We start from the raw sequence: 14,899 nt of genomic DNA, 5'->3' as shown, positions 1-14,899 counted from the left end.
TGAGACACTGGGGTATGTCTCCTACCTGCAATCACACAAAGCCCTTGCTTGATCACCCAGGGTCCAGTGCCTGGGTCACCCGTCCTCACCTCTGGGCCCTGACCCTGCCAGTGGTCACCCTGGGCTGCCAGTTAATTTCATTTTTTTTTTTTTTTTTTTTTTTTTTTTTTTTTTTTTTTAGCCAGATGTGGTGGCGCACACCTGTAATCCTCAGCCCAGGGAGGCTGAGGCAGGAGGATTGCAAGTTCAAAGCCAACCTCTGCAATTTAGTGAGGCCCCAAGCAACTCAGCTCGAGACCCTGTTTCTAAATAAAACACAAAAAAGGGCAGGGGACGTGGTTCCAGTGGTTAAGCACCCCTGGGTTCAATCCCTAGTACATAAATAATAATAGCAACTTTTAAATTTTATATTCTAAAAATCGTACACATTCACGGGCATGTGATCATTCAATACTTTTATACCATGTGTAATGATTATTTCTAACACTTAAACATTGATCATTTCTTTGTGATGGGAGCCTTCAGACGCCGCTTTTCTAATTTTTTATAAAATACAGAAGTTGTTATAAGCTGGGCTGGGGTGTAGCTCAGCCTAGGGCGCTGGGTTCCAACCCGTCGGGGGAAAAAAATTGTTGCAGAACACTAGAACCGGCTCCTCCTATCCAGCTGTATTTGGGGACGTGTTAGCCGATGTCCTTCTGTCCCCTCTGTCCTTTACCAGCCTCTTCTGTGCCTTGGGCAGGCTGGTGGGCACAGATCAGTCTCTAACTTGGCCCCGCCCCGCCCTTGGGCGTGGCCAGGACACCAGGGGGCAGGGTCTCAAAATCTGCCTTGGAGCCTGCGCAGGAGTTTGGGGAACACGTCCTACAGGGAGGGGCGAAGACTGATTCCAAAAAGCAGTTATTGTTGCTTTTAAAAATACATATATATTTTTAATTTTTGGTGGACACAATACCTTTATTTTATTTTTATGCCGTGCTGAGGATCAAACCTAGGGCCTCATGCGTGCTAGGCGAGCACGCTACCACTGAGCCACAACCCCAGTCCCCCAAGAAGCAATTTTGAGTGGCAGCTCCATCACTCCAGATCGTGGGACCCTGGGTGAGTCGCCTCATTCTTTTGGGCTGGCTGTCCCTATCTGCACCTCCGTGAGTTACAACTCCATCCACCACAATAGCGCTGAACGCTCAGTGAGTGTTCCAAGAAATCCTTTGGTGTTCCTAATGCCTGTGTTTGCGACAGCCAGCACTTACCCACAGTCCCCGAGTCCAGTGGTGAATGAATGGATGGACATTAGGTGGTCTGTCCAGACAAAGGAATATTATTCGACCATAAAAAGGAGCGGAGCCAGGTGCAGTAGTGCACGCCTGTAATCCCAGAGGCTAGGGAGGCCGATGCAGTAGGATGGCAAGTTCAAAGCCAGCGTCAGCGTCTCAGCGAGGCCCTAAGCAACTCAGCGAGACCCGGTCTCTAAATAAAATACAAAATAGGGCTGGGGGCGTGGCTCAGTGGTTAAGAGCCCATGGGTTAAACGCCGATACCCGCCCCCGGAAAGAGGAGTGGAGCCCCGATCCATGCTGCTTGTGGGTGAACCTCAAAAACATGCTGAGAAGGCCACAGCGTGAGCCCACTGATGTGAAATGCTCCAGACAGGCGCGTCACAGACAGCAGCAGCCTGCTGACGCCCGGGCTGGGGGAGAGGTTTTGGTGGGACTGCCCAGTGGGCAGCGTCTCCTCGGGCAGTGGTGGAAATTTCTGGAATGAGATAAAAGTAATTGACGACACATTCTGAAACGTAGTGTGGGGAATGCTGTGGAATTTTACACTTTGCAATGGATAATTTTATGGTATGTGAATTTCACCTCAATAAAACCCAGAAATGCCCAGTCAGGTAGTGGGGTCACCCTGTGCCCAGCCATCCTGCCAGTTCTGAGGGTAGATGAGCTCAGGGTTCATGCTCACCTGCACAGGGGCCCGGGGCCCTGGACCCCCACTCGGCGCCCCTGTGTCTCTGGGCCTCAGTCTCTCCTTCTGGACTAGGGCCAGAAATTCATTCCGACTGTGGCCCAGGATGGTGGTCGAGGCCACACCGCCCCCTGGCAGTGGAGGAGAAATAACCCAGCAGACAGTCTCTTCCTCCACGCTTTTATTTGATAAAAAATAATTGTATAAAAGAGGATGATTTTAAGGCCTGTCAGAAATGCAGAGCCCAGGCCTGGGGCTCTGCAGCTGGGGCTGGTCCGGCTGCCCCTGTCCTCTTTTCTCTTGAGGGGGGGCTCTTGAAGCACAATGGTCCCGATATGTCCCTCTAGGCTGACGAGTCCTTGGGACCCGGTTTAATGCTGTTGTCAGTCTTGAAATTCTAAATCATCCTTGAACAAGGGCCCCACGTTCACATTTTCTAAGTCGCGTGGCTGGTGGTGCCTGCCCCTCCCTGAACCTGGGTTCCCTGGGCCACAGATCACGGGCCCCTGTGTCCCGGGACACTTGTCTGCAGACAGGCCGCAGGGATCTCTGCTTCTGCGTCTTCAGACGGGGCTGCCCTGGCCGCGCCAGGGACCTGCTCTCCTGAATGCTTTGCTCCTGGGCCCCCTTGCCGGCCGGACCCCACGGGCAATGAGGACACCTCTCCTCTGAGCCCTCAATTCTAAAGGTGAAGGCGGGGGGCTCCTGACACCCCTCAGCTCCGGCCTCCCCCTGGCTTCTCGGCCGCGGAGCTCCATTCCAGGCCGGGGCCGCCACTAAACTGGCCTTTCCTCCGGGAAGCCTCCTTGGCCTGCCCCAGCCCTGGGTCCCCGATGACTTCACAAGACTGGACGTGTCTGTCTGGCTCTGCCTCCCTCAGACTGGAGGCTCCTGGGGGACCCAGCGCCACCCACAGGTCGGGCACACACACGGGCGAATGGTTTCCTGGGCCCGGTGCCGGGCACCTGATGCTTGGGGACAGCTAGTCCGGAGATGCCAGATTCCATCCTGGCTCTTCCTCAGTCCTGTGACAGTGGCACAGCCTCCAAGACTCAGTTTCCTCGACGTCAGGCTGCTGGGCCGTGGGCCCAGCCGTCCCCGTGGCCATGGTGGCTGGAGGTTCCTAAGCAACTTCGCCCCTCCAGGTGTCCTTTTTGCCACTCAGCAGGTCATGCAGCGTGGCCTCATGGCCTCTGAAGGTGGATTTGGATCCTCCTGAGAGAAACATTCTAATGAAGCCACCCTGTCCGCCACAGCTGCCTTGGACGGGGAAAAGGCAGGAGGAAGTCCCAGGGCAGACCAGGAGCAGCGGGGCTGGGCATCGGGGTCCCTACAGGCGCTCCACCGGCCTGAACTCCCCCGGGGCTGTCTCCGCCCACTGAGGTGACAGGGCTCAGAGAGGCACAGACAGGGGGCTCCTGGACCCCAAGCTTACCTCGGAGTATAGGGGTGGCGGGCGGTAGCGGAACTCCTGGATGTAGGCGAAGTAGGGCCCTTCCAGACTCATCCTGGGGTCTGGCAGCAGTGGGAAGGGGCTCTGTGAAGCGACTGCCACCTCTTCTGTGACCACCTCTGAGTAGTCAGGAGGGGCTGGACACAGGCGACAGGGTGAGCAGGGCCCCCTGTGCCTGCTGGGGGCTGCCCACTGGAGCCCTCCCGCTGGGATTCTGGGGTCCTGGGGCCACCGAAGGGATTTTTTGGGGGCCGGGACAGAAGCCAGGGCCTCGTGCACGCTAGGCCAGTGCCCCCCAGGAGCCTCGGCCCAGGCCGCTTTAGTGTTGGAGACAGGTCGCTAAGTTGCCAGGCTGGCCTGGATCTTGCGATCCTCCTGCCTCGTCTCTGAGTCTCTGGGATGACGGGTGTGTGCCACCTTGCCCAGCCACCAATGCAACTATTACTGTGACCTTTTAGAGGTAGGAACGTGGAGACTGCAGGAAGGACAGCAGACCTGGGACGTGCCTCTGTCCACCTCGCCACCCTCCGGCCCCCAGAGTGGGGTGGGACTCACCCTCAGGGTGCTCGGGCAGGGCTCCCAGCCCCCAGTCCAGCAGGAAGCTGGCGTGGCTGCCCACGCTGGACGAACGGCTGCCGAAAGGGTGCAGGGGGACGGTGCCAATGACCAGTGGCAGCTCCAAGAGCAGCTTGGATGTGCCCGGGATGTCCACGCAAACCTGGAGGCAGAGCTGTGAGGGAGGGGTGCCCAGGCCGCCTGGTGCCCTCCATAGAGGAAACAGGCCTTGGCCGCCGTGCCCACCGTGCCCCCCAGTGCCGGCGATGGAGACCCCAGCTTCAGCCCCGGGGGTGGGGACCCAGCAGGCAGAGCCACCCTGCCCCAGGATCAAGGGGCACTGTACCTTGAGCGAGTAGCCCACGTGGAGCACGCGGCAGTGGAAGATGGAGGGCCCCACCGGGGGGATCCGCAGCGCCCGGCCCTGCCACAGCGCCCGCCGCCCTGGGCCCACGGGTTCGCCCGCCAGACTGGCCACCACAGCTCGCTTCTGCTTCTGGGCGCCTCTGGCCATGAATGTCTGCGTCTGCACCACGGCTGCCCGCGGCAGCACCGGTCGCGTGGAGCCGTTGTCGATCTCGGCGAAGATGGGGATCACCTCTCCTGCCCGGGAGCTCGGCCTCAGTCTCCCAGCTTGCCGCCCGACACCTGCCTCCCGCCCCCCGTCCCGTCCCCCACCTGCTACCTGGCGTGTAGCCCTTGCGGTCAATCTTGGCAGAGAGGGAGACCAGGCCACGGTTACAGTACCAGGATCGGGCGACCTTTTCCCGGGCTCCTGCTTGAGGCGCCTGTCCAGGTGGAGCAAAGGGCCATGAACAGGTCACTTTGTACAAACCAGACCCCTGTGGGGCTTCCAAGCACCCCCAGCCTGAGGGACAGAACCTGGGACAGGGTCTACTTTCTTTTTAATAATCCAGGAACCATCTTTCACATGGAGCCAGGAAAATGACTTATAAAACTGAAGCTGCAAGAAGCAATGTGTGATGAGCGCACTTGTGACCAGCGCTCGCTGGGCACTGACTGATGCTCACACTGCGCATCTGCAGCTCACAGAGGGCGAGGCGCTTTCCCAGAGCCACAGAACCATTTGGTGCAGCCGGGATTTGCACTCAGCGCCAATGGACTCCGACCCATTCCACATTTGCCTAGCTCCCTCCCCGGGTCCCCCTGGGAGCTCAGCTTCCTGAAGGGAGTCAGTTGGGGTCCCTTAGGCGTCCCGCCTACAATGCTCTCCTCCTTCCTCCCACAGGGTAGCCACTCACCAACAGGGCCGGTGTATTGATGTCCACTGGCTCAATGACAGTGAACACCTTCCTGGTCCGACGTGCTGGGACCCAGGGTCGGTGCAGGGTGGCCTTGATGCAGTAGCGGACGCTGCCATGTTTTCCCTCAAAGGATGTCACCAGGGTCCTGGGGGTAAAGGGAAGGGGATTCAGGGGAGGAGCACAGAGACACAAAGGTGGGGTGTCTCAAAGACATAGGGGAAGACAAACATGGGGGTCCCTCGGAGGAGAGGACAGTTTTGGTGCTCATAGGTTCCCAGATACCCAGCACTGGGGGCCCATGGGGAAGGGGCTGGCCCGGGCCTGGGGGCTTACAGAGGCAGCTGGAAGCTGAACGGGAACTCGTGATGCCCGGCAGGCAGGGTCGTGGGCTCGCCAGTGTCTGTAGGTGCAAGCAAGAGAGGGTGGCTCAGCGGCTACGCGGGAATCCGGGTGTCCTGCCGGCGATCGGGATGGGGCGTGGGGTCCCAGGCTGGTACCTGGAGGGAGCAGCGTGGCACGGTGGCTCACGACCTCCACGCGCTCGCTGTAGCTCTGCGTGTACGCGGTGCTCGAGCCCGCGCTGCGAGACTCGGTCCAGTGCACGTGTGCGCGGCCTCGCGCGCGCAGCTTCAGGGTGCCCACGCGCGCCGCGCCCGCTAGCTCCAGTAGCACCCGGCCCACCACGACCTGGCCGCCGCTGAACACGGGCTCAACGCCAGCGGTCGCGCCGTCCAGCTGCACCGCGAACGCCTTCACCTTGTCAAACAGCATCACGCCCCGGGGCGCGAACCCACCACGCGCAGACCCTGGCCTCGAACCCGCGACGCGGAACGCGAGCTAAGGACGCTGCAGCCTGAAGACGCAAACTCTCCCCGCGCACGCACGCGCAGTCGCCGATCCGGCCAGAAACCCCGCGTCCTTCTCGGCGGCGCCGCTTTTATACGGCAGGGCGGAGGTGGGGCCTGAGATGCAAGCCTCTCCCCCCGGAAGGGGATCCACCAATAGCGCGGTGAGGGGCGTGGCTTCGCCCAGGCGTGGAGCAAAATAACAAACATCCCTGTTCAGCGCCGCTGCTCTCTAAGCTCCTGAACCGGTGGTGGCGGGGCGGGGACACTGAAGTATTGAGGCATCCGAAGCCAGTCTCTCGGGGGTCCCGAGAATAAGGAAGGGAAACCGAGGCTCAGAGGCAGGGACCCAGGCCTGAGATTGACTAGCAAAGCAGTCTGCCTCTCGACTTAATCATCAACTGGCTGCCACTTGCAGACGTGACTGGAGACACGTCTGGTCTGAGTTGGGAATGGGGGCCCGACCCTAGTTCGAGTTGGGGAGGGGGCCTATCTCAATCCAGGCCTATTTCCCCTCCCTTGCAAATTGGTGGGAGAAGGAAGAGGAAGGGCCTCCGTCCACTCGGGTCTGCTGCCTCCCTCTTCTGATTGGAGCCCTGCTCAGCCACGTGATCTCGTGTCAAGAGACAACCTGTTGGTGCCTCAGTTTCCAATCGTGCTGAGCCGGTAGAAAAACAGCTTCAGAAGGTAGTGCCTGGACCATCGCGCAACCCCAGCTCGATTCCTCCGAGAATCGAGCCACCAGCTCCTGCACTCCGCCACTCGGTCGCGCCTCGGTGCTTCTGCCCAAACTGCTCCATCACCCGACTTTCTCTTCCCAACTTCCGGCTTCTGGCAAACTCCTCCTTGCCCCCTATGCCTCCTCCTATGCCTGATCCGGGCATCCCCAGCCCCCAGTACCCCAAAGGAAAGAGCCGAGTACAGGGCATGCTCAGGCACCGTCGGGTCCAGGGCTTCAGTGTGCTCTCGGGTTGGCGTGACCTTCCTCTGGGCCTCAGTTTCCCCAGAGAAGAGCCTCATGGGGAATTTAGCCGGCCGGAATCATTTCCGTGCAGCCTGCGGGGCGCTCGCGCCCTCTGGTGGCAGCGGGATGCGCTGCTGGTCGAACCACCTCTTACTTAAGCCTTCCCGTTTGTCGCTGGGGCGACAGAAACCTCAGCCCACCAGCAGAGGGCGGTCATTAACCTACAGGGCCCCGCCCCTCGCTATCTGCCCTACAGGTCAGAGCAGGCAAGAAGGGGCTGGAGGCTCAGCGATCAGCCTGGGCAGCTACCTAGAGGAAGGGACGCGGGCTGAATGGAGGACCTGGGACCTTCCCCCATGGCCATGGGAAGCTTGGAGGCCACAGGCTTAGGAGGAGGCAACCGGGGACGGGGGGCTCCTACTGAGCCTGTTTCACAGATGAGCCCCCAGAGGCCCTGAGACAGGCGGGCCCTCGCTTGAGGTCGCACCGTAGTTCCGCCAGCATTGCCCCCCAGTGATTTAAGGAAGCCTCCAACGAATGTCTTGGGCCAGGTGGGCACTGAGGGGTAAAAGCGGTTCCAGCATGAGGACTGGGGAAGGGAGGTGCCTCGTGGGCCCCTTCCTGCCCCGCCCCACCCCGCTACCCGCGGGTAGTTGGGCGGAGGTGAGGGGAACCCTGGTGCTCGGGAGCTATCCGCAAAACGTCTGTTTTGCGCAGCACTGTTGGGGACTATGGCGAGTTTGAGTTGCTTCTTGCCTTGCCAGCCTCGCAGACTGTTGTAAGTGAGGTCTGGCTTAGCCCGGGGCAGCCCAGAGAGGCCCACATCTCTCCTGCAGCCACAGAGCAGGGTGCTGGGGGCGAATTCCCTCCTGCAGCCCTGACAGGTGTGTGGCCGCGGGGTGCTGCGGTAAGACTCAGATTCAGAGTGGGGTAAGGCCATGTCAGAGACCCGAGACTCAGGTTGATGTGACCCCTCCCTCCCCCCCACCCGGAAGGCATTTCTACCCCTTACCCACAAACACACCTGATGCCCCACCCCACATGGGAGGAGCCCAGAGCAGCAGACATGGCGGGGTAAACTGAGGCAGAGGAGCGCATGAGCCAGGGCCTTCTTTGAGAATCGAGGCCCCCAAGTGTAGGGGTTCCCCAGACCCTAGCCAGCGTTGGGGTCCCCTTGCTTTGAGAGGGGTCTCCCCAGCGCATAATCTGTAAGTAAGGGCACCCAGGCCTGGAACAGGGGACACCCAGAACCTGGGCAGGAGGTCTGAGGGGCAGGGGTTCTGGCCCAAGGTGGGTGCGTGTCCCCGAGGGAAGGTGTGTGTGTGGGGGGTCCCACTCTTCGAGAAGTATCACCAGATCCAGATTCTCTAAGTCAAAAGGCTCTGGACCTGGAGAGGGGCGCCCAGACCCGGGGAGAGCGTCCCGCCGGGCGTCCTGCGGGAGTGGGGTGCGGAGGGTGTCTCACCTCTGAGGAGCAGTTGCCGTCGCCGCAGATACGTCTCGGCAGCCGCGCAGTGTCTGGACACGGCGTTGACGCCCACGCTGCGACGCTCCAGCCAGTGCGTGGCCGCCCCGCCGCGCGCCGCCACGACGAGCGCCCGCACCCGCAGCGGCGCGGCCACCTCCAGCAGCACCCGGCCGCACAGCTGCTCCCCGCCACGGTACGCACCGCCCGGGCCCCGCGCCAGCTCCAGTGCGAAGCCGCGCACGCTGCCCAGGCGCATGGTGCCGGCCAGGGCGCGCAGCCGGGACGGTGCCCGTGCGCCCGGCGGGGACACGGCGCAGGCGCGCAGCAGTTCTCCAGGGTCCCCAGGCGTCCCGGGCGCTTTTTTTGGAGTCTGTTAACTTCTACTGGCGCCGCGAGCCGTGGGAGGGCTCTTCGTCGGCCAACTTCCTGGTCCCCCGCCTCTACCCCAGTGACGCGCCCAGGCCGCCGGGGACGTGCCGTCCGGTGTCCTTACTGTTGACTTTGCCGCCCCCCAGCGTGAGGCGGGCCCTGTTTTTGTAGGGTCGGCAACGATGAGTCAGAAACCGGCGGGGGCGCCGCCCCAGTCTGCTCCCCCCACACGCCCTCTCTCCGTCACCTCTTGGCTGCCCCCCAAACACACCAACCTCAAATCTTGCCCCTTGGCCTTTGCACTGGCTGGTTCAATGCCAGGTCCGCTCTCCCACCTGCCCCACCCACACCCAGATGTCACCTCCGCAGTCCCCAGTCACCCTGACCTTGTTTATTTCTCAGTGGGGCCGCTGCGGGCTGTGTGTTTACCGCTCCTCTTGCACCAGACTGGCTGCTCCCCAAGGCTGCGCACCCGCCCTGTTCTCCCCACACGCCCAGGAGCTAACACTGGGCACAAGAGGGGACGGCGCTTTCCTCGTAGGACTGTTTCCTGCAGGCCACAGGCTGCGACTGAAGCTTCGGATGGGCGGGTTGAAACTTTACGGCCCCTCTGGTTTCCACTTAGGCCTTCAGAGGAAAATGCGGGGGCCCCAATGGAGGCCCGAGCCTTTAGCAAGTCCTGGTTAAATCTGCTGCCACCTCCACCTTAAGATGAGGCAACAGAGGACCCCGGAGGGACAGCCATTGCTCAGGCAGCCCCGTGCCACACTGGAACCCAGGTCTGAAGATTCCTGTGGCACCTCCCCAGTCCCTTCTTGTTCGTGGGTCTGAGCTGGTCCTCTGCAAGTCTTGCCAGGGTCAGGTTATCCCCCAGAGCCAGGTGGCTAAGGGCCTTATCAGAGGCTGCCAGGGCCCCGGGCTCCCACCCATCCCTGCCTGGGGAGCATCTGCCACGTGTCTGGCCACGTTGGAGACAGCGCCCCAAACCCCAAAGTCTGGAGGGAATTTTTGACTCTGCTTGTATCTGGAACCCTGTCCACCAGTCCATCCGAATGCCTGCCCCAAAGGATGCCACCTTGTGTCCCCACATTGACACCTCCTTCCCAAGGCTGCCCCTCGGCAGTGCCCTCCTCCAGCACATCAGTGCTTTCCCCTTGGAGTCCTGGCTCCACTACTCCTTGCAGGGTGGCCCCAGGCGGGTGGCCTCGTCTTTCTGAGCCTCAGTTTCCCCCACGCTATCCTGGTCAGGTGCTGGTGAAGTTACTGTGGTCATTTACATCGTATTCCATGTATACAGCAGGTGCTCAATATGTGTCCAGTGAAAACTTCATACCCTGTTCACCCACGGTGGGTCTATCCATCCGAGATGGGGAAGGCATAGATGTTACAAAGAGCTGTCCCCAGTGGAGCTCGGGCCCAGAGGGGACACTTGGACAGGACAGTTAGGGATCAGGCTTCCCTCTACCGCCCTCCGTCTTTGCACCTCCAGGCTGGGGCCCCTCCCATGGTGTGACTATCAGGGACCCCAGCCACCACCACAGGCCACAGTTTGGTGGGTCCTGCTTTATTCAGAACTGGCAAGGACCCCCCTCCCTGCTGCCCCACACCCACCGGGGGCGTGGGGTGAGTGGAGGGCCAGGTGACCAGAGGATGCTCCGGGCTCCCCTGCTCGCGGCCAGGCAGTGGGTGGGTGGGCGGCCCCCATCCTCCCAGCCCAACTCAGCTTCGGCTTCTTGAACTACAAGAGGCGACACTGTACAGGGCTTCCTGGACGGTGTGGAGACGGCGGCCACACGATGGCCAAGATTTAGGTGTCCGGTGGCGGGCAGAGCCGTCACCCGCAGTCTGAGGGGGCCACGTGTGCCCACCGGCACGGCGGGCTCTGGGCAGCTTGGTCAGGGAGGCCGGGGCCGGGCCGGGGAGGCAGGGGCGGCGGGGGCGGGCGTATGGCTTGGGCGATGAGGCCGGGCAGGGCCTGCAGGGAGGTGCCCAGCGCGTCCAGGCGGCTTTCCAGGGCGGCCAGGCGGACCTCGAGTTCCTCCTGCTGGGCGTGCAGCTCGGACACCAGGTCGTACATGATGTTCTGGGTCTGCCGGAGACAGGAGAGGCTGAGGGGAGGGAGACACACGGACAGAGGGGGACCCGGCAAGGGGGACTCCCAGGATGCCCCAGCACCGCGACCTCTGTCTGGAGCCCGGGGGATGGTGGGGGTGGACAGGAGGGGAAACCAGCACGAACGCCAGGCTCAGAGTCAGGGGACTGGGGACCCCCGGGTGGACGCTGCCAGAGCTGCCCTGGAGTGGGCTGAACCAATGCAGCCAGGGGGCGGGGCCTCAGTGGGGCTCCCAGACCTGGAGAAGGCGCTGGGCTGGGGCCGGGGAGGGTCGTGGCCGCGGGCCAAGGGCAAGGTGAGGGGGCATCCTGGCTCAGTTATGAATTAACATCCTGCCCCACATTGAGTTGGGGAGGGGACAGGGGTCTGAAGAGACTGGTGACCATTCTGAGACATGGGACATGACAGTTGCAACAATTACTGTTAACGGCAGCTTGTGGGACGTCCCACCTCTATAGCTTCACCACGACCCAGAAAGCCGCTACAGTTCACGTGGGCACTGGAGGCCGACCAGGTGGGGACGGTTGCAGATGCCACTCTGACCAACAGGTGGCGCCAGAACACCGCTCCGTGGCCCTGACCGCGGCTGATGCCAATCACAGCCGGGATCTGAGGACTAGGGGCAGCCTGTCGCGCAGGTCGGGACCATACGCACACCCCACCCTGATCCCGAGGAAGCTTGTCCCCCATGGGCTCCCTTCCACTGCCACACACCCTGGGTGAGAGGGTGACATCTGGAGGCTCCTGCATCCAGTCATGGGCGGTTCTTTTTGTCTCTCTCTGAGGACAGTAAGCCTCAGAGTGAACCCCCTTACTTTTAGAATAGACATTTTATTTTAGTCAGATAGAACTATTAAATTAGTCAGAAATCTTGGAAAACATTAAAATTTAATACTGAGCCGGTGCCTGTGGTCCCAGATGCCCCTGAAGCAGGAGGATCACCTGAGCCCAGGAGTTCAAGACCAGCCTGGGCAACATGGTGAGAGCCGGTTTCAAACACCGAACCAAAACAAAAACATAATGGTGAAGAATATTTTAACTTTATTAATTTTTTTAAAATTAGAAACTCACATGAACTCGCATAAAGAAGGTTCTGTTGAAGGTATTTTGTGAGGACTTCATGGCCGAGAGGAAAGGGCGAACCTAATCTTTTCAAATCCCGATTTCGAGGCTGGGGGTGAGGCTCACCGGCAGAGCGCTCGCCTGACTCAAGGCCACAGGTTCCATCCCCAACACAGCAAAAAATTTTAAAGTACGAATATGATATTTGAGGCAGGTTTCCTGCTTTGCTGCCCAGGCTGGCCTCAGACTGCTGAGCTCAAGCGATCCTCTGGCCTCGGCCTCCTGAGGAGCTGGGCCTGCAGACACCCCGCCCCCCAACTGCCTGACATGTGATCTTTTAAAATAAAGCCCAGTGTTAACAAGCGGAGACCCCACACAGGCAGGGAGACCTCCCATGTCTCTCCTGTGTCAGGGTGACAGTGGCCCCTGGTCCCTGCCAGGGCCTGTCCCTCCCCTGCCCCAGCTGGCTCACCTTGGCCAGGTCGGCCAGCGTGTTGGCCTGGTCGTTCAGCTTCCCTTGTTCAATCTTCACACTGCGGAGCCTGGGGAGACACAGTGGGTGACTGGGGGCAGGTGGCAGCGGCAGTGGGGGTGGGGTCCTCCGTGCACCCACCTGCAGTGGCCCCGTGGGACATGCATCGGGTCTGCAGGGCGGAGGGGCAGCTCAGCTACCATGCCCTGCAGGACGGCCCATCGGAACCGACCCGAGACCCAGGGGATCTTCACACCCGCCAAGGGGACGGCCGTGCACCCTGTCTGGCTCTGAGGGTGGGGCTGGCATGCCCACTGTGCCCCTGCCCCAGAGCCACCATGCACCCAGGCTCCCTGCCCCCAAGGCCCCCGGAGACTTACTTTTGAGCCCTGGCAGGACCAGCAGAGCAGGAAAAAACCATGAGGCAATTTTAATCTCGGCACAGCTGAGCAGCACGTGCCCGGCCCTGCCCGCCTCCCACATGCATCACCCAGGGCCACGCTGGGTCCAGGCGGCAGAGGGGCTGGTCTCGCTCTGAAGGCGCAGGGCCAGCCCCTCAGGAAGGTGCCTGTCCTGTCCCTCCCCTCAGCAGGGTCCCCGGTCCTGGCCACGCGGCCTCCAGGGTGCCAGCCTGTGTCAGGGCCTGGCCCTGCAGATGGCCTTTGTCCTGGACAAGCCGAGGGCCAAGGGGCAAAGCCAGTGCTTGCGGGCAGGCACCCCAGCAGGACTGGAACCTGCGACTGCCCCATGGTCTCTGTGCCCTCGGCCCTGGACCACTGCCCGTCGGGGAGCTGACCTGTGTGTGCTCACCGCTTCCCACTGTCCCTCGGTACTGAATCAGCCCAGGGCCCAGGCCTGCCAGGGTGCCCTACACCCGCCGGGCATCTGAGCCCAGCCCTGTATGCCCCAGCAAGAGACGCCCAGGGAGCCCCAGTCCAGAGAAGCAGAGGGGGAAAGACGCCCCCAGGCCTGGAGCTCAGGGCTGGAGCTGGGGAGCCCTGGAGAAAGCAGGAGGCCTGCTCAGGACCCAGACGGCCTTTCGCTGGCCATACTGTGCCTGGCTGCTCTGGAACTGCCCTGTTTAGGGTGAGCCACGTTCACCCCCAAATTTATGCTGGCATCCTCACCGCCAGTACCTTAAAATGTGACCAAATAGGAAACGGGGTCTTTGCAGATGTCATTAGTGAAGATGAGCTCATGAGGGTGACCCCAACCCAATATGGCTGACGTCCTTACAGAACGGGGAGGGGCTGGGGAGCTCAGCTGGGGAGCACTGGTCTAGCATTCATGAGGCCCTGGGTTCCATCCCCAGCACCACAGTAAAACAAAAAAGCAAAATAAACAAACAAAAAGCCCTCCCAGGGTAGCCAAGTGCTGTGCCCCATGCCTGTAGTCCCATCTACTCAGAAGACTGAGGAAGGAGGATCGCTTGAGTCTAGGAGTTCAAGGCCAGCCTGGACAACAGAGCAAGACCCTGTCTCAAACAAAAACAGAAACAAAAGTCTTACCACAGTCATGTGAAAAGGGACTGTTGTCATTAGAAATCAGTCCAATGATAACAGTAAACACAATAAATGTAAATGGACTAAACTCTCCAGTTTAAAAACAAGGATGTCCTGGGTTTGGGCACCCTCCCCCCAGAAAGAAAGACAGGGATGTAAAGGGCATAAAGATAGCTTTGGTGACAGATAGGAACATATCTGTGGTGAGTGTCATGGTGATATCATATATTAAAACAACAAAACTGGGCAGAGAGGGGGAGGAAGAGAGGATATTAATGGGTTCAATCCCCAGTTAAAAAAAAAAAAATAACAGGTCCAGGAGGGTACAGGAGGAGCAACCTGTAGTATTCTGTAGCACGGTCGGGTAAGTGGTACACAAGTTTTTATTGTGTGCTTCAACACAGCTAGCCAAGGGGGTTTTGAATGTTCACAACACAAATAAACAGCGTATCTATTTTGAGACAGGGTCTTGCTATGTTGCCCAGGCTGACCTTGAACTCCTGGGCTCAAGCGATCCTCCTGAGTAGCTGGGACTACAGATGTGAACCACCACACTCGGCAGAGAAATAATAGACATTTGAAGAGCCGGATATACCAAGTACCTTGATCTGATCTTTCCACATATCCACATGCCTTAAAATCTCACACCGTACCCCATAAATACGTCCAATTATTATGTTGAGTTTTTGAAAATATGAAAAAGCCAGGCCTGGTGGGCCCACGCCTGTAATTCCAGCAACTTGGGAGGCTGAGGCAAAAGGATCGCAAGTTCAAGGCTGGCCTCAGCAACTTAGCGAGACCCCGTCTCTCAACGAAAAATAAGAAGGGCTGAGGGTGGGCTCAGTGGTGAGGCACCTCTGGGCCCA

General features: G+C 60.1%; 2 protein-coding genes across 10 annotated transcripts in view; both read right to left on the bottom strand.

Moving 5' to 3' along the window:
* Positions 1-2,131: 2,131 nt before the first annotated feature.
* Positions 2,132-9,013, bottom strand: Arrdc2 (arrestin domain containing 2). Of its 2 annotated transcripts, none has more exons than XM_047532466.1 (8): positions 8,513-9,013; positions 5,572-5,638; positions 5,236-5,383; positions 4,659-4,761; positions 4,320-4,576; positions 3,974-4,136; positions 3,401-3,555; positions 2,132-3,180 (listed from the first exon to the last, which is right to left on the bottom strand). In XM_047532466.1, the coding sequence occupies exons 1-8, from the start codon at positions 8,769-8,771 to the stop codon at positions 3,127-3,129; spliced, it is 1,206 nt and encodes a 401-aa protein (XP_047388422.1). In that variant the 5' UTR covers positions 8,772-9,013; the 3' UTR covers positions 2,132-3,126. The 2 variants fall into 2 exon arrangements, with proteins under 2 accessions (XP_047388422.1, XP_047388421.1); XM_047532465.1 differs by lacking the exon at positions 8,513-9,013 and adding an exon at positions 5,736-6,260.
* Positions 9,014-10,429: 1,416 nt separating this feature from the next.
* Positions 10,430-14,899, bottom strand: part of Kcnn1 (potassium calcium-activated channel subfamily N member 1) — a 28,852-nt gene continuing 24,382 nt past the window's right edge. For 4 of the 8 annotated variants that reach the window (XM_047531353.1, XM_047531355.1, XM_047531354.1 and 1 more), the window contains 3 exons: positions 12,912-12,920; positions 12,532-12,601; positions 10,430-10,973 (listed from right to left, as the gene is read on the bottom strand). In XM_047531353.1, the coding sequence (XP_047387309.1) occupies positions 10,719-10,973; positions 12,532-12,601; positions 12,912-12,920 (334 nt within the window). In that variant the 3' untranslated portion in view covers positions 10,430-10,718. The other 4 variants (XR_007105810.1, XM_047531352.1, XR_007105808.1 and 1 more) reach the window with 4 other exon arrangements.

This window comes from Sciurus carolinensis, chromosome 17 (assembly GCF_902686445.1).
Source record: "Sciurus carolinensis chromosome 17, mSciCar1.2, whole genome shotgun sequence".
NCBI lineage: Eukaryota > Metazoa > Chordata > Mammalia > Rodentia > Sciuridae > Sciurus > Sciurus carolinensis.
The sequence above is the reverse complement of the archived record's forward strand: the minus strand, read 5'-3'. Positions and strand labels throughout refer to the sequence as shown.

What these genes read in the sequence shown, in the direction of transcription:
- Arrdc2 (XM_047532465.1), bottom strand. Translation starts at nt 6,009, where the DNA reads ATGCTGTTTGACAAGGTGAAGGCGTTCGCGGTGCAGCTGGACGGCGCG. An exon ending in TTCAGCTTCCAGCTGCCTCT is followed by an intron (nt 5,384 to 5,571) that starts GTAAGCCCCCAG and finishes CTTTACCCCCAG; the next exon opens with GACCCTGGTGACATCCTTTG. An exon ending in TCAATACACCGGCCCTGTTG is followed by an intron (nt 4,762 to 5,235) that starts GTGAGTGGCTAC and finishes CCACCTGGACAG; the next exon opens with GCGCCTCAAGCAGGAGCCCG.